Below are 21,976 nucleotides of genomic sequence, written 5' to 3'. Positions count from 1 at the left end.
GTCATGGGCTGCCAAAAGAACCAACAGATCTGTGTTGGAAGAAGTACAGCCTGAGTGCTTCTTGGAAAGCCAGGATGGCCAAACTTCGTCTTTCATACTTGGGACATATTGTCAGGAGGGACCAGTCGCTGGAGAAGGATATCATGTTTGGTAGGGTGGAGGGTCAGAGAAAAAAAGGAAGACTTCCAGCGAGATAGATGGGCCAAGTGGCAGCATCGATGGACTCAAGCGTGGCAACAGTAGTGAGGTTGGCCCTGGGTCGGGCAGTGTTTCATTCTGCTGTGCATAAGGTTTCTAGGAGCTGGTACTGACTCGATGGCACCTAACTACAACAATAACACAGTTGTTTCTCCTCATTTTTAGTTGTGCCCCGTCAGCAAATGAAGGTCTTGAAAGTTTTATTCCATTTACCACTATCATGGTCAGTTGTACTTTGAGGAGGCAGCTTTTTCCCAGTCATATGTTGAGTGCCTCCCAACCTGAGAGGCTCATCTTCCGGCACTATATATGATAATGTTCTGGTGCTGTTCATCGTGTTTCAATACTCTGGTGCTATCTGGCAGTGTTTCTCTGCTACTTAGAGACTTTTCAGTGGCTAAAACATTCAGGAGTCCTGGTGTGGTGCTGCAGGATAATGCACCAGACCACAAGGTCAGTTTGAACCACAAAGTTGGCTGTTCAAGCTCACCAGCCACACCTCAGAAACCCTATACAGGTTCACTATGAGTCAGAACCGACTCGATGGCACTTAACAGCAACAAACATTCAGAAATGGTCCGCCTCTCCTTCTTTCTAATCTTTCTTAGTCTGGAAGCTCTGCAGCAACATATCTGCCATGAGTGACCCTGCTGGTATTTAAATTACCGATGGCATAGCTTTAAGCATAACCGGAACACACAACTACCACAGTAGGACAAACTGACAGACAATTGGTGATTATATAAAAAAATGTCTTCTTCAACTTAAAACTTCATTTTTCTCCTCCTGGTTTTCAAAGAAAGTAGAACATTTTTATGGGATTTCTGTTCCTAATGGCTAAATCAGGCCTACCTGGAGTCCTGGTGTGGTGCTGTAGTTATCATACTGCTAAGCACAAGGTTGGCATTTCATACCCACCAACTGCTCCCTTGGAAACCCTATACAGGGATGCAATGAGTCAGAACTGACTCAAAGGCACTTAGCAACAAAAATATCTAAGTAAAGTTATCTGAAAGAGCCTCACTTTATTTTGTTCTATGTGTGCTAGACGTTAGAGGCTGTTTTGCTTATTAATTTATGGTTCTTGGCTATGTTCAGATTGTTTAGCTAATTGAGCCCCAATATGTGAGATGTTGATATTGTTGTTAAATGCTGTTGAGTGGGTTCCAACTCCCAGTTTCCAAGGTACAAAATCCTTAAGGAGCAGAAACCCTCATCTTTCTCCTGTAGAGCAGCTGATAGGCTAGAACCACCAACACCGTGGTACACAGGCCAGTGCTTCCAACAAGATGCTATTACTCTACAAAACGAATCCAGTTCTGAAAGGATTCAGCTCAAAGCAGTAAACTGGCGTGTATAGGGTTAACGAAGCCAGGTTTGAGAGAACACAAGTTTTGCAGATATTTGAACAAAAGAGATAATCGCAAACTGGTAGAAGACTCTGGAAAGTATCTATAAAAAGAGGAATGTTTTGTTCACAAATCACAGAGGTAGAAATTGAATTCAGGAGAAAATATGCCTGTTAGAACACAGGGACCTGCATCTAGAGTGTATCAACCTCAAAGCTGAAAGAGGTCCAGTAAATCTACTTTAGATACAAGCTTGGGAAGTTTGGATTTGCTAATTGATCTGTAATCATTTTATTACGTTTCTAATGAGAACCTTCTACAGAAAATTCTTTTTTGGCACTAAGTGGCAAGGTCAGTACAACTTTATTTTCTGAATTTATTTGACTTTTACTCCTGCTTTCTGCTCCCACAAAGATCTACAGCCTTGGAAACCCTACACAGGGTCCTCTGTGGCATATATAACCACCACTACCTAAGAGCTCTGGTAGCGTAGTGGTTACGAATCGGGCTGCGAACATTAAGGTCAGCGGTTCGAAACTACCAGCCGCTCCGCGGGAGAAAGATGAGGCTTTCTACTCCAAGGGTGTAAAGATTTACACCCTTGGAAACCCTGTACAGGGTCGCTATGGGTCGGAACCGACTCAATAGCATTTAACAACAACATCAACAACAACCTAAGAGCTCAGAGGTCATTCTTTCCAGGTGATATAGCCACCGAGAAGTTCTGATGTGGCTCTGTGGGTTAATGTGCTGGACTGCAAAGTTGTTGAACTGAGATTGATGGTTCAAGCTCACCAGCCGCTCCTCGGAAACCCTAGACAGGGTCGCTATGGGTCGGAGATGACTGGATGACTTGACGGCACTTAACAACAACAACATGGCTACCTAAGTAAAAGATCAGCCATTGCTGATATATGGGGATACATGGGGAGATTGGTGGCTTTGTAGGATAAGCACAGGACTACAAACCAGAAAGTCAGTGATTCAAGCCCACCAGCCATTCCATGGGAGAAGATGAGGCTTTCTACTCCTGCAAAGATTTTGAAAAGCCTAGGAAACCCTATACAAGTTTGCTATGCATGGTAATCAACTAGAGGACACTTAACAACAATTACTGATACGCATCATGAGAAAGGACATAATGTAATAAGAACTGTAGAGAGCAAAGCCTAGTGGAAATATCATTGAGGCCTAAGCTCTAGTTTCTGTGCCCCCACTGGATACAGAGACTCAGGCCACCTCACCTCTTACTCCGGCTTCTCATCTAAACTACAAAGTGACCAAAAAACTAAGCAAAACAACCAGATCATCTTTAAGAACTGCTGTGAGTGTAAAATCAGTGTCTTTTTCATAAATTGTTGCTAAAATGTTCTCTTATCTGACAAAGTGGTCTTGCTTGCCTAGTAATTATTTTAAATGATCTGGAGTTGGCTTTCTCACTTCATATCCAGTCTGCCTGCTGAATTCCCCCCTCCTTATTGTCTCTGGCCTGCTAGCTGCACCAAGAGGATGGTTGCAAAGACACAGACTAAGAATTTGCTCCAGGGTAGAAACTAATGGAGTTTAAGAGTAGTTGTCTGCCTAGTTGTGGCATGATTTATTTGAAACATCCTTCCTTTGGTATTCAACTTAAACATTTAACTACAAAAAAAAAAAAAAGAAGTTGTTGTAGACATTTAAGCATGAGAAATCAGCAATGCATTCAAGACATTCAGAGACCCCCCTCTTTTCACCTCCCAGTCTCCTGGATGTTTTTAATGGTCCTCCAAATTTACCCTTGTTTTTTGGCTTCTAATGAATCTTATCTCTCCTGTGCTGGAGAATTCAGGATTATCCAGTCAGCAGATGAACTAAAAGAAAGAGCTGCTATGACAGCCATTGGCAGCTACTTATATTGCAAATGAAGTATACATTCCATTCATTCTACACTCTTGTCTTTGAAAATTGTTGCTATAATGGCATTCAGCTCTAGGGGCTCAGAGGTGTAGACTCTGAAATTGTAGGTGGCACTGTGTGGCACTATGGGTTAATGATCTAGACTGCAGTCGCTTTGAACCTCAAGGTCAGAGGTTCAAACTCACCAGCTGCTCCTTGGAAACCCTATAGTCAGGGTCACTAGGTACAACATTTTCCTGTTGGAGCCCTGGTGTGGCGCTGTGGGTTAATGCGCTGGACTGTACGGTTGGTGATTCAAGCTCACCACCCACTCCTCAGAAACCTTACACAGGGTAGCTATGGGTCGGAACCAACGCATTTAACAACAACAACATTTTCCTGTTGGAATCCTGGTGTGGTGCTATGGGTTAATGTGCTGGACTGCAGGTCGGTTTGAACTGCAATGTCTGTGGTTCAAGCTCACCTGCTGCTCTTTGGAAACCCTATACAGGGTCACTATGAGTCAGTACCAACTCGACAGCAGTTAATGGTTTTTTTTGTTGAACACTTGGTATACGTGGCCCAGGAGACAGTGTTTGGACTACTTATAGGTGTGGTACTATGGGATAAGCACTGGAGTGCAAACCACAAGGTTGGCAGTTCAAACCCACCAGCTGTTCCTCAGAAACGCTATACAGGGTCTCTGTGAGTCGGAATCCACTGGATGACACTTAACAGTAACAGTGTAACAGTGAAGGAATGATCCGCTACCTTTGAAAACTACACTGGGATTATCAGGGTTCATTCAGAACTCATTAACTTCTCACGATATGTAAGGAGTCCTGGTGTGGTGCTGTAGGATACGCAATGGACTTTTAACCACAAGGCCAGCAGTTCAAACCTACCAACTGCTCTTCAGAAACCTTATACAGGGTCACTGTGAGTCGGAATTGACTCAGTGGCACTTAACAAAACAACATGTGTAAGGTACTATGCTAGCACTGGATCCATCAATAAAGCCAAACAGATCAGAGTCCTGTACTCATGAAGGGAAGGCCAACAAGAAATAAGTAAATGTGGCGCTGTGGGCTAATACGTCAGACTGCAGACTGCAAAGCCATTTGAACTACAAGGTTGGTGGTTCAAGTTCACCAGCTGCTCCTTGGAAACCCTATACAGGGTTGCTATGGGTCAGAATCTACCAGACAGCACTTAACAACAACAGTGTGCTTTTAAAGGTGATCCATTTGGGGCGGGGAGCAAGAGAAAGGGAGATGAAGAATGCAGAGTGTGTGAATGGGGTGGGGTGGGGTGGGGTGGGGCATGCACAGGGATCCAGTGTGATGGGGCTTGAGTAGACCTTAGGAAAAGGTGAGAGTCAAAGCAAAGCATTGGCTGAGAGCAGAGAACCACGTGTCTAGATAAGGGAAGAAAGGGTGTCTTCTGTGTAGCAGGCATGCTGTGCTCACAGGACATAGATGACTAGAACATAGTTGTACTCCCCAGGTAGCCAGCAGGCTGGAAACAAGAATCAGACTGAGCAAGTGAATGCAGGAGTAAAGTGGTACAGTGCTATGGTAGGTGGAGTCCTGGTGGAGCATTCTAGGGTAAGCATTGGACTGGTAACTACAAGGCCAGCGGTTCATATCCACTAGCCACTCCTAGGAAAGCCTATACAGGGTCACTGTGAGTCAGATTGACTCGATGGCACGTGACAACAACAACATAGTAGGTAGACTTGTTTCTCAAAAGTCTCATCTCTTTATGTGTTGAATAATACAAACTAAATAAAAATCGGAGGCATTATTCCCATTTCAAGAAGGGAGTCAGGATAAATGGTGGGATAAAAGCACCCTCCACCCAAGGAAACATCTCTTCACCCACTGACTCTGAACCAGTTCCTGCCTCCGAAGTCACTGCCTCTAGCTGAGGTCTCTCCTCACCCACCTCCAAGTCTCCAAGGCAGTGTTTGATGTCTAGCTGTGAGCTTCCCAGCCATTAAATAACCCTAGTTAGGCTAAGGCTTGGAGTTCTCCCCTTCTTAACACCGAGTGATTCCTGAGCCTCAAAGGGACTGCACTTCTCTGTGTCACTGACTGTCAATAACCTGTGTTGTTGTGGCACTATGGGACAAAGCACTGGACTGCAAGGTTAGTTTGAACCGAAAAGTTGGTGGTTCAAAGTCACCAGCCACTCCTTGGAAACCCTATATGGGGTTGCTGAGTTGAACTGACTTGATGGCACTCAACAACAATCTTGTGTTGCTGGGAAGAGAAGACTTCTCAGGTGTCACATTGCTTTAATCACATGACCTGATGTTACGACTGACTTCCTGACAGCACATAACAGCAACAGCCACCACTCTCACTGGTAGATTTTAATGATTGAGGAGAAGACAGGCGCTGATAAGTTAAATAATTTACGTCAAAACACACAGCTATAGATGGAGTCGTCTCCCTCCATTGCTTTCTACCAGTCCTGGACTTGCATTGAAAAGGACCACATATCTGTGAGGTGTTGATTTAAAGGTACAGCCCCCTTTGTGGGCACGATTGCTCTTAGAATCTGGCTCTCATCAGTACAGTAGCTTCCCACAGTCCACTAAACCCACCTCCATGGAGCTGCCGGGTCATCTTCCTCTTCATCACTGTTCTTCCTCCTCAAGAACCTGCTTTGGTTTCCTATTGCTTTTCATATGAAATCTCCCTTAGTTTAGTATTCTGAGTCTTCCTTTATTCGCTGCCCGCTCCCCATCTCTCCCAAAAGGCTTCCTATTCAGCTCTTAGTGTTCTGGGCTTAGCTGCTTCCACCACCCACGAGGGAATTAGTAGTATTAGAGCCTGCCCCTTCTCATCAGTGTCTCTCCAACAGGACTCTTCCTAGAGAACCCTGCTCCAGTGAAACTGTCCCCATGTTCTGTGTCCCCTCAGCTATTAGTTCACTTTTGCTGATGTGTTACTTAGTAGTAGTTGTTATAAAGTGCCATGGAGTCAGCTCTAACTGAGAAACCCTGTATAGGAGTTCTGAGGCTGCAATCTTTACGGGAGAAGAAAGCCTCATCTTTCTCCCATGGAGCTTCTTTCTCCCCTGGTGGGTTTGAACTGCTAACCTTGTGGTTAGCAGTCGAGTGCTTACCAGGACTAGCACATCTTTAGTATTGGTCCCTGAATATTTGTTTGCTCCTTCCAGCTAAATTTTAATCACTGTCAAATGTGGAAACCAAATGTTCTAATTCTGTAAGTAGCTGGACAAATTAAATTCCTGGTAAAGATAGACTGATGTCTTTTTTACTCTTCTACTTACATGTCCACAAATTCTTAATATCCCAAATTGTTTCTCGTTCACAAAAAGCTCAAATTCTAACCATCAGAAAACAAACTTTGAGGCTCCCAGTTTTGAGCTGCAGTTTTACACTCAGTTTTAACTCCACTTCAGGGTTTCCAAATGCTCACAGCTAATTCTTCTTACCAAAGGGGTATCACTCTGGCTAAGCATCTTTGCTGCATAGCTGACTTTCTCTTGTCCACAGGTTGGAATCAGTTCTAACATTTCACTGCAACCTTATACTGATGGCTTTTTTATTTGGAGGCTTTTGTTACAAATCAGTTTATTGGAGCCAATCATTGGGCAAAACCTATGAAAGTCTGTGGATTAATCTAGTTTAGCCTTTAGTGTAGTAAAAGGCTTAAATACCTCTAAGTGCTTGTTTAGTCTTCATCATGTAAAGAAGTGTTTTTGTTTTTTTGAGTTTTTTTTTTTTTAAATCAACACCTGCCTGAGCCTTGCTTTTTTCATGGTAATGTTGCTTTCTTTGGTGGTAAGAATTAGGTAAGGAATACTTAACCTTGCAATAATGTTTATTATTACCCAGAGGGCAGATAGCCATTTTATTTAAACTTTTTTTTTAGAGCAGGAGTGGAAAACCTTTTTCCTGCCAAAATTCATAACATGATTCATGGGCTATACAAAATTATCAACTTAAAAATTAGCCTGTTACATTTGGTCAAACATTTATTTAACTCACACCTAATCCTGGTGTGGCGCTGTGGGTTAATGCGCCAGACTGCAAAGCTGTTTGAACTGCAAAGTTGGCGGTTCAAGCTCACCAGCTGCTCCTCAGAAACCCTATACAGGGTCGCTGTGGGCTGGAACCAACTCAACGGCACTTAACAACAACATTAGCTCTGTGGGATAAAGCATTGAACTCTGCAAGGTCTATTTGAACCACAAGGTCAGCGGTTCAAACTCACCAGCCGCAACTTGGAAACCTTATAGAGGATTGCTATGAGCCGAGCTGACTCCACAGCACTTAGAGCAGCACTAACATACAGCCTGTATCTGTTCCCCACCCCTGCTTCAGAGCATGAGGACCAGGAAATCTTCACAGAAAGTATGCTGGGAGCACTGTCTCCCCAAAATAAATGTACACACTACTTTAATTCTTTCTATAAGGGGCATGTTTAGGCACTGTGGACTAAAGAATTGTAGCCACCATGAAAATTCTTTTTTTGAGTTGAACTCAACTTTTATTTTTAAAGCTGGCACAGCCCCATTTTACTACTGGCAGCTTTCCCCAAAATGTTATCCAATGTAATTTATTTTTTTAAAAATGCATTCAAAGCTGTTTTCTTTCTTTCTTATTTCATGATAAAGCTTCCTCATGAGAATTACCACTAATTAATATACAAAATGGCCCAGCACAATTTAATTATTTGTTAATGTTTTTCGTGTTTTCTTGAAGGTGATGCCTTACAAGCCAGGGCCTGAACTTGCCTGGGTCAGGACCTCTCAGCAGTGTTTGCAGCCTTGTTAAACAAGAAGACAAGCAAAACATAAATTAGCGTCTTCATTATAAGTTGCTCTGCATTTCCCAGTCTTTCAACACTCTGAAGAGCATAATCACAGTTAATGGAAGAGAAAGTTTCACTAGGAAAATGGCAGTGCTTTCAAAAGTCCAGTTCAGGGAGATGAGTAAGAAGCTGTTTCTTCCTCAGTGGCCTTCTTCTAGGGCCCTGAGAGAGAGGAACACCAGGAGTGAGTTTGACTCCAAAGCAATAGGAGAAGCAGTGGTTCCCTTTAGGCGTAGACTGTGTGGCCAGCCGGTGTGGCCTTTAGTATCTATTAGTCTTCAGGGCTGTACACCTCAATTTGCCACCAGAATTTAGTGTCTAAAATACTTAGGGTGTAAAAGCACCACTTTCTTGTTAGAGTAGATGTTTTTATCTTCTTTCTTAAAATATATCCACACCCCATGGTATTTAGTTTGTTTGTTTCTATTTTTATTTGTGTTTTTGCCTATGGGTTTAGTTTGTATTGCCTCTCCTGGTTTGGGGTAGTTTTGAACTGCTGACCTTGAGGTTAGCAGCCCAACTAGTAACCACTACACTACAAGAGCTCCTTATCCTAGGCATTAGTGAGCTGAAATGGACTGTTGTTGGCCATTTTTAATCAGATGAGTGGCCATAGGATTTACTGTGCCAGAAACAGCAAATTAAAGAGGAATGGCCGCGCATTCGTCATCAAAAAGAGCATCGGAAGATCTTGAAGTAGAATGCTGTCTGTGATAGGATGGTGTCACAAGGAAGACCAGTTAATACCACTGTTATTCAAAATTATGCAGCAACCACTAAAGTCAGTGATGATGAAATTGAAGAATTCTACCAACTTCTTCAGTCTGAAAATGACCAAGTATGCAGCCAAGATGTATTGATAATTACTAGTGATTGGAATACACAGGAATCAAATTGTTCAACTATTTCAAAAGACACCGTATGGGCCCCTGAGAAAGGCTTCAACATGGTGAAGATGACTAAGAAACCACAGGCTCCAACCACAGATGATGGACAACCAACCACAAGCACTGCAGAGAGCAAGAGGAAGGCCACCTGTCCCAAATCCAGAGGTGTACTGTTAAGTGCCAAAGATAACCACAGGGGTTGGAAAGATCCCATATGCCAAGTATGAGGAGAAAAGCCCCTCCCAAAGCTTCTGCCACCCAAAAATTGCCTAAGAAAGCTAAAAGGCCAACCGTATTTGGCCATTATCACAGGTTTAATAAGAAAGTGGAGCAAAATGATTCGTGTGCGGACCAAGAGCCCCTCGAGAGGTCTACCACCTCAAATAATGCCCAGGACAAAGAGTCCTTGGAGAGAGCCACAACCTCAAGTAATGCGCCAGGGTGCCAGTAACTTCAGAGCAAGCCAGAGACCACAAAACTCTCTGCTGAGTCTCCAGAGGGCTAGATGCTAAGAAGTTCCCACCTACTAGAGATAGAGTCTTACACCAACAGGGCACAACAATAGTGATGATTCAAATAAGACAACTTTGGTGGGGGGTGGGGGGGAGTCCAATGTGATCAGGAACTGGTGGTTACTGGAGGAAGAAGTCCAAGCTGCACCAAAGGCATTGGCAAAACACAAGAAGACTTCAGGAATTCATGGAATACCAACTGAAATGTTTCAACAAACTGAAACAGCACTGGAGGCACTCATTCATTTATGCCAAGAAATTTGGAAGACAGCTACCATACTTGTGTCCATTCCAAAGAAAGGTGACCCAACAGAATGCAGAAAGCATCTAACAACATCATTAATATCACATGCAGGTAAAATTTTGCTGACCATAATTCAAATAAGGATGTCACTTTGAGGACTGAGGTGCACCTGCAATTTTCAGTTCCTCATCTATATGTAAAAGTTGGACAATGAATAAGGAAGACTGTAGAAGAATCAATGCATTTGAGTTATTGTATTGGTGAAAAATATTTAGAGTACCATGCACTGCCAGAAGAATAAACAAATCTGTCTTGGAAGAAGTATAGCAGGAATGGTCCTTGGAGGCAAGGATGTCTCTTATTCTTTGCATCAGGAGGGGTCAGTTCATGGAGAAGGACATCATGCTTGGTAAAGTGGAGGGTCAGCAGAAAAGAGGAAGACCCCCTACAAGATGGATTAACAAAGTGGTAACAACAGTGGGCTCAAACATAACAATTATGAGGATGATGCCGGACTGAGCAGTGCAAGGGAATGCTATGATTCAGGGCCAACTTGATGGCACCAAGCAACAGCAACAGCAGCATGTCTCCTGCATCTCTAACAAGGTCCACTCCATAGTCATCTAGGAGACTGGTAAATGTTTGCTGATATGTGTTAGACTTTTAGCTAGTTGATTTCTTAATCATGCTTATTCCTTCATCTGTATATGTACTTCATGGCTATACTTCTATTTCATTATCTTTGCACAGTCATCTGATATGCCAATGGCTAATTCTATCAACTTTGTTTCTTTGATATACCTTTGATTATGATGTCATGGTCATAATCATAACCCTGGCATAGCAGACGGCCAGAAACAGTAAGGTTTAAGGCTAGCCTGCCGTGTGGACAATAAATGTCTAATACTTCCAAAACCCAAATGGAAATTCTTCTGGCATCTGATAATTTCTGAAAATCTTTTGCTGCTAACATGTTTATTTTATTGTCACATTTTTCTAAGATTTGTGAGTAGGTTTAATGGTTATGGTAAAGGCTTACCAATGCAGTAGGTATATATCATAAATCTTAATTGCATTAATTTAAAATGGACTTTTTTTCCATTTCCAAAGTAAACATATTTTAATGTGTTTCTCTTCGTGAAGGGAAACAGTATAGGATTTTAGATTTTGATTCTGGTTTCCAGTCCTGGCTCCTTTGTTTGACCTTAAACAAATCACTTACCTTTGTGACTCAGTGGAGTCCCAGGGTGGTGTAAACAGTTAATGCTCCTGACTGCTAACTGACAGGTTGGAGGTTCAAGTTCACCAAGAGATGCCTCTAAAGAAAGTCCTGGTGATCTGCTTCTTGAAATTTCCGACATTGAAAACACTGTGGAGCACAGTTCTACTCTGTAACTCATAGGGCCACCTTGAATTACAAACAGTGTAACAAACAGCATCTGGTCTACTGGTGAGACTCAGTGTCTCCATTAGTAACATGGAGATCATACTAGTGCTGGATTCTCGGTTTTATAATAAAAACCAAGTAAGAGATTGATCTGGAGAGGTGCCGTGGTGGTAGGTGCCAATAAGACAAGTGGAAGTCTATCTGTTACTGTAAAATGAGTGAAAGCCAGAATCTTCGCAGGGAGGAAACCTGTCTGAAAAGGAAAACTCAAAAACTTTCTGCTAAAATGAGCGATAGAAAAGTGGTTAGACTGCATCCTGTAAAAGACAAAGAACTTCGGAGAGCTAGAAAACCAGCCCAATGGGGCAGTTGTGTTTAACATGTTCAAAGGAGATTTGTGGTGATGGTCTTTTGGGGGTAAACCTGTGAATGGTATTTGGTACAGTAAGTAGAGGAAAAGGGGTGGGGACAATGAATAACTCTAGTGAAAACCAAGTGTTGTCTCAGAAAGGAACTATACTGACAGTACGTCCCTGAGATTTCCACGTCATGATAAATACTGAATGTAGATTTAACCGGAGAAGGTTATTAGAAGAATAAAGGAAAGAGGCATGTGCAAGGTTACTAATAAATTCTCTTCTTCCGGAACAAGAAATCAATGAATATTTAAAACTTAGACCAAAACCTACAAATAGTAGTGTAACCTTGTTATATAAAAACAAGAATATATAAGATTTATAACTGTCTTATTACCATGATAATTCAAGTGAATTAGAAGTATTTAATGGCAATCTTGAATTATTAAAATTGGAATGTAAAGTAAATGAGCAGTTACCTGGTAGAATTTTTTTTTTTAAAGAACTGGTTTAATCCATAATTTCATAACAAAAGTAGCTTTACTTCAGTATTTACTTTAGCTTTGTATATTCAATAGTACTCTAATAAGGAAATAATAGGAAATATCTGAGACTTATTCAAAGATTTTTTTTTTAATTTTATTATAAAAATGTTTCTAGGGTCTTTGAATAGTGAAATTTTTTAGCTTAACCCATCCATGGCAGCTAAAAAAACACACCAAAAACACTGAAAATATTCAGGTTTGCATGTTAGCTCCCTCTCACAGGAAGCTGCAATACCTCACAGTTCACAGGGTGCTCTATAGATCAGTAACATACTGACACGTCATTACAGTTTACTAGGCAGCAAAAATGATCCAAGAAGAAAAATAACCTACATTGTCCATTTTACCTTTGTGTAGACATTTACTCTTTAAGCAAATATTTGTATTTGGATAAAATGCTTATGTGTGTATAGGAATGTCACAGTGCAAAATGCTGCCAGCCGTGGCACAAAGTATGAAAACGATTTTGTGAAGACCAGTAGAGCTATTAAATGATTGTGCCATTATAAAAATACATTAAGAATTCAAGAATTGGCAATGGAAAAAAAAGTTGTGAATAGTGACATACCCCTGGTATCCTATTTTTAAACATTTTCTATATGTTTTGTAGTTTAAAATGGAACTTTAAAATATGAAAGGAGACAGTTTGTCTTTCACCCACACACTGAGTCTTTCACAGTTGAGTGCTACATAAAAGTAAACTATTATTATGACCCCATCGGAACAGAGATGAGGCTTCCTGCTCCCATAAAGATTACAGACTCAGAAACACTATACAGGGTCACTATGAGTCAGAAGTGACTCCACGGCACTTAGCAACAACAACAACCCCCGTCTATAAAAAGCGTAATAAAACTCTGCTAAGTGGGTGATACAGAGACTTTCTATTCATTCATTACATTTCCCCCAGTTCCCACCATACACATATTAGCTGTGAGAAATGAATTAGAAACATACACTTCTGCATCTTTCTATTTGGTTTTTGTAGCTACCTGATGTACTGACCCATTGCTTTATTGATGTGAATGAGAAGAAAAGAACTGGTACCTCTTTAAGATTTTCATATGGAAAGTTTTGAAATTTTCCTTTTCTTTTGCCTGATCATTGGCATCTCTGCAGTTTAAATGGATGGAGTTTACACATTTTGTTCAGACATATTCTGGTTTCTTAAGTATAATTTTTTTCCTGGACATTTTCACACACATTTTCTCCCCATGACCAGGGCCGCAAGCTTCTTATCATTGGGACCACTAGCCGCAAAGATGTCCTTCAGGAGATGGAAATGCTGAACGCGTTCAGCACCACCATCCACGTGCCCAACATTGCCACAGGAGAGCAGCTATTGGAGGCCTTGGAGGTGAGACCAAGTCGGTGGGCTGTGCAGAGTTTCTCTGAAAGAGACGGTGAGGTTGGAAAGAAGACTAAGGGTTGGCACAGGTACAGGCACCTGGTGTTTGGTGTCTGGATTAATTTAGAACCTGGGACCTGGGGTATTATTCTAAAAATGAGAGGGAGAGGAGATGAATGTACATGACAGTGAATTCATTTCCCATTCCTGGGTGTAGACAGCATAAAACCTGCCAGGAATGAATTACTCTGATGCTCAGCATGAGTAATGCTCATAGATTACACAGACTAGAAACTTGGATTGGGAGAGAGATAGAAGTTAATCACTGTACAGAAAAATCAGCCATTTATAGTGGCTTTCAGCATATTTCCTTTCATTTAATGAATTGGAAGCATGATCAAAACCTTAGAAGCTTCAAGAAATCTGTAGAAATAAAAGGAACGCCTTTACTAATAATTTTATAATATAGAAATTTTTTTTTTTTTTTTGAGGATGCCAATTTTTTTCTTTTCTAAGGCTATCTCCTACACTAAACTTTCGATTGTATCAGTGTACACAAATGACTTAGTGAAGCCAGTTGAAAATAATATCAAGTAAATTGTTCAGCAGAAGTAGAGTTGTAAGGATTCTTAAATCAAAACCCATAGGTGACTCCCAGCAAAATGGAAATTGTCTACATGATAGATGTCTCCAGGTTCTCTGTTTGAGCAGCTTTTGTACAGGGGTTGAGTAAAAGAATTAAATTGAGTTTGCTTTGACACATACAGATTGTACCTAGGAAGGAATGTTAAAAATTTTAGCTGCTATTTATTATGGGTTGGAGCTGTTTCACACACACACACACAGTAAATGCATCTCTAAGTTATACTGGAGGTCCTTAGGAAAACAGGGTTTAGAATACCAGTTTTCACGTTCACAGTTGTATCTGTTAGCTGTAGGAAGAAAGATCAGGTTGTATTTAAAATATGAGAAAAACATAACAACTTAAATTAGTCAGACAGTTCTTTGTTCTTTTATGATTAAGTAAGAGAATGAGCTAATGTTGATACTCTTTACTATAAAAGTGCTTTCATTCTTCCTGTTTTTGTAGCTTTTGGGCAGCTTTAAGGAAAAGGAACGCATCACAATTGCACAGCGAGTCAAAGGGAAGGATGTCTGGATAGGAATCAAGAAGTTACTGATGTTGATCGAGATGTCCCTACAGGTAAGATGCTTCCTTCTCCATGTGACTCAGACTTAGATACCAGGAGGCTTTCTTACTTCCTTTAGTTAGGGTTTTGGTTCATTTAAATTATAATTGCCTTATATTATCCCTAAACTCACATGGTATTAGTAAATCTGTGATCAAACAATAACATTGGTATTTTTCTTTCCACCTACTAAAATTTCAGAAATAGAAGAAAAGATGATTAAGTTCCTTTTAGTTTTAATTTAGGGAGTCACTAGATGGACACTTAGAAAGGACCTCAAAGGACAATCTGCCTCCCTCACTTTACAGATGGGTGTACCAAATGTCCCACAGGTTGTCCATGAATTGTCTAAGGTCACATACCCAATTAGCAATGGAATAGGACATTTTTGTACATCAGAGGTCAGTAAGTTATCTCCTACATATTTATATAGCAAAAGGGGCCTGGGACAAAGTAATTGAGCTCTACGAACCCACGGCCGTAGCGCTTATAGTTACACTATGTAGTGTTTCTGATACTATACATCTTTATAGAAGCAGGTACCATTTATCTTTCTCCCAAGGAGCGACTGGTGGGTTTGAACTACTGACCTTAAAATTAGCAGCCCAATGCCTAACTCTCTCAGCTCCATCAGAGATCCTTGCTCTATATATTTTCCCCTGACTGGACTTATAGAAATATCATGCAAACTACTATAGAGTTGAAGCATTCAGGATCCCACAGACAACTGAACCCCAGGCTGCTGCTGGAGCAAAGACTGATGAAAATTCTATGGGACTATCTCAGATCTACTGGCAACTTATCTTTTCTCTTCTTGGAACTCCACCTGTCATGGGCTTTCACGTCCTTATCTGGCACTGTAGTTCAATAGCTAATGTATCTCTACCAAGCTCTCTGAGGTCAGGGACCTTGGCTGTCACTCACTATTGAATGCACAGCCCCTGGACAGAACCTGAGTAGGGTCATCAGTAAACTTCTGTTGAATGAGTGAATGAACCCATCCCAGGTCCAAGGTGGAGACCTGGCTGCGTTAGAAGCTGATCTATCCTGCTGTTCAATCACTATGAGCAGGAAGTGGCAGAGGTGAAGTTTAAGTTTCAGGTAAGTCTGAAACTGTGAACATGAAGTGAATGCTTTTTTATCCTTGCTCATGAATGTACCTTAAAATAGAATTTTGGGGTTTACAAGAAGTCTTAGGTTCACATTCACAGTTGTACATTTGGATATAGGAAGGTCAGGTGGGATTTTAAACCAAGGGAACCTTATAAACTTAAACCAGTCAGGTAGTTCTCATCTCTCTTATTTTAAGGTAAGTGTGAGAATTAACTAGTGTTGTTATACCCTTACTGTAAAAGTGCCTTCATTATTAGTTATTATTTTTATAGCTTGTAGACTGTTCTTAAATCAATATATTTACTTAACAATATGAACAATAAATTAAAGTTACAGATTAATGACTTTGCTTACGATTGTTTCCAATAAAGGTGTACATACAGGTGGATTGGGTCTTTCCTTGAAAGAAGATAAATCTGTTAGCTAGTCAGCTCTAGTCTTAATTTTTTTTAAGTTTCAGCACTTTTTTTTTCAATAATTGCATAGAAGAAACTGTGGGGTTTTCTCTCCATCTTCCGTCCCTTCCCCTTCCTTTGATGCCTTCAGGTCAGTGATCAAGTGAATGCCTCTTATGTATGTGGGGTAGACGTAAGAGTGTGCACTTGGGCCTAATCTTCAGCGACTGACACTTTATAGGCCTCTGAGTTTGAACCCCTTCATGTCAAATGGATTTTGTGCAGCTGAGTGAATTCTCTTTAGATCTGCCTCTGAGAGAGCCAGCCTAAGTGAAGAGGCATGTGGTTGAGCAGAATAGAAGTCGTGTTACCTCTCTGTTCACTATACACAATTCTGTTAAAACTTGCACAGTGCTGCGGATCTGCTCTGACTAGATGTCACCTGAGGGAATAAAGTCATTTATCTAGATTACTTTTTTCCTCCCTTTCTCTTGACTTAATTCCATAGCTACAGGCAAGTCAGTAAGTCGTTGCTCACACATATTAAATATATTTAATGGGCAAAGATCTGCAAGTACTGACTACAACTGAGCTGCAGCCGGTTCCATTTTCTCCCAAGAACTTGACAATTGATTCGTATGTAATTCTATTCCCAAAGTGGAAAACTGTCTCTTTTGTTAGCTAGTCACACTTTTTCTTAGTCCTTTGTAGTCTGACCTCTTAACTTTGACACATTTGAAACTTCTGTTCAATGTTTTTTTTCTGAGATAGAAGAATTGTCTTTTTAAAAAAAAAAAATGGTTTGGAGGGGGGAGTCCAGCCGCATGGTGAGCACAGCTGCGCAAGCACCTGAGCGCTCCTCCTGGAGGGCTGGGAGTTCCCGCCTGGAAAACACACTCCTGCTGGAACAGTTCTGAAAAGTTAGGTGTGTTTCTTACAATAAAAATGGATCGCAAGGAATTAAAAGATGTTTCTCATGATCATTCTCTAGATAACTTCACATTTCTGGTGGACCAATGAAAAGAAAATGGCTTTAAACAAATTTTTAGTGTAACTATGAACAGAAAATGAATATCCATAAGGAATTGATCACCAGAACCTCGCCAGAGTCAAACACACTCTTTCCTGGCCCGCCATCTTTTCTGAGACTCAAGGCAGTGCTCTCGGGGACTTAAATGGTTCCAGTTACCCAGAGATTCCTTCAGGGTGGTCAACCCCATTCTTTGAGTTGTTTGGTTTTGTTCTTTTAGTTTCCGCTTAATATTTTTCATTCATTGCAAAGCAGAAACTATGCAAAGGAGACTGACACCAAGAAAAGTGAAATTGTTGCTCACACAGTTAATAAGCTAAGTCTTATGCATTGGCTCTTCTTTGAACCTCCACAAATGGTCTCCAGGTTGGGCTCACTGGTACCTTAGAGGCATGCTGTGCTTCCTCATCCCAGGGCCACCTGGGGGAGCACTCTACTGCGGAGTCTGGGAATGAGCTGCTGGGCCGAGTGCACCCAGAGCCCAGTGATTCTGTATGAGGAACTCTCCTTTACTTCTCTACAATGAGGTCATCTACTCTGGTGTGTATCAGAACACTGGTCCAGGAGCAGGAAGGCTTTTCTATGAGAGTCAGCACAGCACCAGTGGAAGTCTAAAGTACGAAACAAAGTGTTTCCTTGGTGTGAAATATATGCATAGTTTTTAGTAGTACCATTACCCTGCCTTCTTAACTTCTTCTGATATATTTAGATGGATCCTGAATACCGTGTGAGGAAGTTCTTGGCCCTCCTAAGAAAAGAAGGAGTGTAAGTAGATGCTACATTTAACAAGCAGCAGCCAAACCTTCTGCTCTGTTAAATTTTCTAAGTGTTGTTCTCTAGTTGTCTTAGTTATCTAGTGCTGGTGTAACAGAAATACCACAAGAGGATGACTTTAGCAAACAGATATTTATTTTCTCACAATTTAGGCGGCTAGAATTCTGAGCACCAACTCTAGGGGAAGGTTTTTCTCTGTCAGCTATGGAGGAAGGTCCTGTCTCTTCAGCTTCTGATTCCTGGTGCCTTCAACATCTTCCTGTGTCTTGGCATTGGTCTTACCCTGTCTCTCCTCTGCTCACTTGCTGTTTAATCTCTTTTATATCTCTAAAGTGATTGACTTAGGACACGCCCTATGTTCATCTTGTCTCATTAACATAACAAAGACAACCCATTCCCAAATGGGATTATAACCACCGGTTTAGCAGTTATGATTTGCAATGCATATTTGGGAGTGGGGGGGTTTACACACAATCTCCTTTGGTCTCCCAAACTCCATGTCTTTCCCACATGCAAAGCACATATGCCCCATCACATCATCAGAAAAGTCTTAAATCAGTTCCCAAATCTGAAATCTCATATTCTATATTATCTGAATCAAATATGGGTGAGACTACAGACACATTCTATCCTAGGGCAAAGTTCCTCTTCATCTGTGAACCTGTGAACTCTATACTACAGTTTCTCTCTTTTCAAACTGCAGAGGTGGGTAAGGCACAAGATAGACATTTCCACTGCAAATGGGATAAATTAGAAAGAAAAAGAGGAGAACGGGCACCAAATAAGTCCAAGACCCAGAAGAACAAACCATGTTAGCTCTCAAGACTGGAAATAATTAATCATCTGTTCTCTGGGACCATTAAGGCAATGGCCTTGCCTTCTAGATGCCAGATGTTAGCCTAGAGTCTGAATTCAGGGTAGAGGCTCTTCAGCCCAGGTCTTTAACTATATTTCAGGCTCCCTGGAATGGGACCTCTGCTCTTTCAGCTTTGGGTGACCCTCTTCTCCTAGTCCATCTGAGTGGTGACCCTATCTGTTAGCCCCACTCTTCTGCCCCTTGGGCATGGCAACTCAGCTCCCTCAGCTTTGGGCAGTTGCCTTGTGCCCCTGGCACACGTTAATGGCAGCCTTTGCACTCCAGAACTGAGATGGTGACGATCTGAGTCTTTTGAAACCTAGGAGGCTCCGGTTCCACACTGAGATCCAGAGACCACATGACCCCACCCTTTGAAACCAAGAAGGTCCTGCTTCTCGTGCTCTTTCCTACAGTTCTACTGATCTCCAAGCTGCTCCCAAAATAGTCCTTTTCTTTTCTTGGTGGACAACACATGTAATTCCTTTGGCCTGTTCTTCTGCCTGTAGCATTCTAAGAGGCAGATAGTGTTCTTTCCTTTTGCCCTTTTTCTGTCCTCTTCACTCTAAGCTGATGGGTTTTCTGCTGTAGTAGTTGCTTAGATCGATCAGTCACAAGCTTTATCTCTTTAACAGAACACTACAGCCACATCATTTGTGAACCTGAGTCACAAGGAAAAACTACACAGCCCCTCTAAGATCTTAAATCAGTCTGATATCCAAGTTCATCACTTACAAGTTCTACCTTCCAGTAAACATGTGCACATAATTCAATTTTTCATTTTTTTTTCCCCACTGAATAAAAAGCATAGCCCTTCTTCCATGGTTCCAATAACATATTCATCATTTTTCTTAAAGCTTCACCAGAACCACATTTAACATCCACGTTTCTAGCAACATTCTGTTCCTAGTACCATATATATTCTCTAAGACTTTCTTGTGGCTCTCCTCACTTCCTTCTGAGCCCTTTTCAGAATTGCCTTTGGTGCCCATAATTCAACCAACAGAATTCTCTTCAAGGCAGTGTAGTCTTTTACTGTGTTGTTGTTGTTAAATGTCATTAAGTCAGTTCCAACTCATAGAAACCCTGTGTCCTGGTGTGGTGCTGTGGGTTAATGCAGCAGACTGCAAAGCCATTTGAACTGCAAGGCCAGTGGTTGAAGCTCACCAGCTGTTCCTCGGAAACCCTATACAGGGTCGTTATGGGTCAGAACCGACTTGACTACACTTCACAACAACATAGGGTTTCCGAGGAACAGCTGGTGAGTTTGAACTGCCAACCTAGCATTTCAAACCAACCTTGAGGTTGAGTGTTTATCCTATACTGCCACAGTAGGCTTTTTTTTTTTTATAAGACACCTTAAATACACCATTTATGTATCTGTTAGAGTAGCATCCCACTCTTCTGGTACCAAATTCTACCTTAGTTAATTACCTAGCACTGTTCTAACACAAATGCCACAGTGGATGGCTTTAGCAAACAGAAATTTATTTTCTCAGTTTAGGAATCTAGAAGTTAGAACACAGAGCACTGATTCTACAGGAAGGGTTCCTCTCAGCTTTGGAGGAAGGGCCTTGTTTCTTCAGCTTTGCTTCTTGGGTTTTTGAAGATCGCCATGTGTCTTGGCATCTGTCTTTCCCCATCTCACCTCTGCTCGCTTGCTGTTTAATCTCTTTTATATCTCTAAAGAGGTGAACTCAAGACACACCCTCATTCCACCTCGTTAACATAACAAAGACAGCCCATTCCAAAATGGGACTGTGAAACAGGCTTAGAATTTAAGATTTACAACACATATTTTTGAGGAACACAATTCAGTTCCTAACAGTTGCTATACATGAATATATATTTGAATGAACAGCCCTTCTTAGACAATTTTGTTTCCACTTACTAGAATTCTTCACTGTGTTGCAGGTCTGAGAGACTAAGCAAGGAAGTTGATTGTACTGTTGATTTGTTCTCCCTGTCCTGCTTCGCAAAACTTCCTTGTCACAATGCAGGAAAAAACTCGATGGTACATATTCATTGAAACCTGCTTTTCAATGCATGGAGCTGTGACAACTTTCTTTTGTGAAATGCTCATTGGATAGCACATGCATAGTGAAAGATGTAGAAAACCTGTTAGGAAGCTTTTAGTAATTTTGTGATGAATAGTTTTTCGCAGATGCTCATTTGTATTTTGTGTGTGTTTGGGTGTTTCCTTTACAGTAGCCCCCTTGTCATTGATTGAAAATGGATGGTTTGCAACACACAGTGACCAAGGGAAGTGACCAAAGTGAAGATGAGCTGGGATCTTCACTCATCCTACGCAAGATACTGAACTAAGTGAAATGTTCTCTACCTTCAACTCGTGTGTACTCTCTCTCTCTGCATGTTTAGTGCAACAAAGCCCCCTCCTTGTGCTTACTGAGATACTCTAGTGTTTTGTGGAAAGTGCAGATTTGCTTTAGAATGCTGTGCTTACCTCTCTGTGCAAGCTGATTCCTTCTTACTCAGGTTTTTAGTGTGAGAGGCTTACTGTACTTGTGACCACTACACAGTTTGAACTTACCACCACCACCAATGGGAATCTCACAACCAATGTAACGAATGTTGCAAGACCTCTTAGAATGAAGACATGGCATGCATACCAGGAACTGATTAGAGCTATACATTAAAGGGGTTCTCTTACGGCTTTCTTGTGCTGATACTAAAGGCTGTCCCAGAAAACTGGTTATCATCCTTGCCTGAAGAAACAGGACTTGGGATTTCAAAGATACTGTTCTTCATTATTTTCAGAGATTTTCCCAAGTTGCAATCAGGCGCTCTTTCTTCATAGAAAGTTAGATTAGGGCCTCCATGAGTCAGAACCAATTTGACAGCAGTGGGTGGGTTGCTAGTTGGCTGTGACATCTTCTGAATGGAGAATTGTGCTCTGTGGTGAGAGAGATGCTGATCATTACCACTTGGGAGATGTTAATAAATGGGTGAACGATATGTATGGACAAAATATATATCCCTGAACAGAAAGGATTTATTAAAACAAAGTAATTTACATGGTTGGCCCAGGATTGGGCAGTGTTTCGTTCTG

General features: G+C 41.3%; 1 protein-coding gene across 2 annotated transcripts in view; it reads left to right on the top strand.

Annotated features, from left to right (window-relative positions):
* The window catches only part of NSF (N-ethylmaleimide-sensitive factor), a 183,386-nt gene extending 161,879 nt beyond the window's left edge, over window positions 1-21,507 (top strand). The window contains exons 18-21 of one of the 2 annotated variants that reach the window (XM_006833530.1): window positions 13,426-13,560; window positions 14,642-14,755; window positions 17,989-18,044; window positions 21,115-21,507. In XM_006833530.1, coding sequence (XP_006833593.1) covers window positions 13,426-13,560; window positions 14,642-14,755; window positions 17,989-18,044; window positions 21,115-21,136 — 327 coding nt within the window. In that variant the 3' untranslated portion in view covers window positions 21,137-21,507. The remainder of the gene's footprint in view (window positions 1-13,425; window positions 13,561-14,641; window positions 14,756-17,988; window positions 18,045-21,114) is intronic. The other variant, XM_006833531.1, reaches the window with a different exon arrangement.
* Window positions 21,508-21,976: the final 469 nt, after the last annotated feature.

The sequence above is a fragment of the Chrysochloris asiatica genome, unplaced genomic scaffold (genome assembly GCF_000296735.1).
Source record: "Chrysochloris asiatica unplaced genomic scaffold, ChrAsi1.0 scaffold00007, whole genome shotgun sequence".
Classification (NCBI taxonomy): domain Eukaryota; kingdom Metazoa; phylum Chordata; class Mammalia; order Afrosoricida; family Chrysochloridae; genus Chrysochloris; species Chrysochloris asiatica.
The sequence above is the reverse complement of the archived record's forward strand: the minus strand, read 5'-3'. Positions and strand labels throughout refer to the sequence as shown.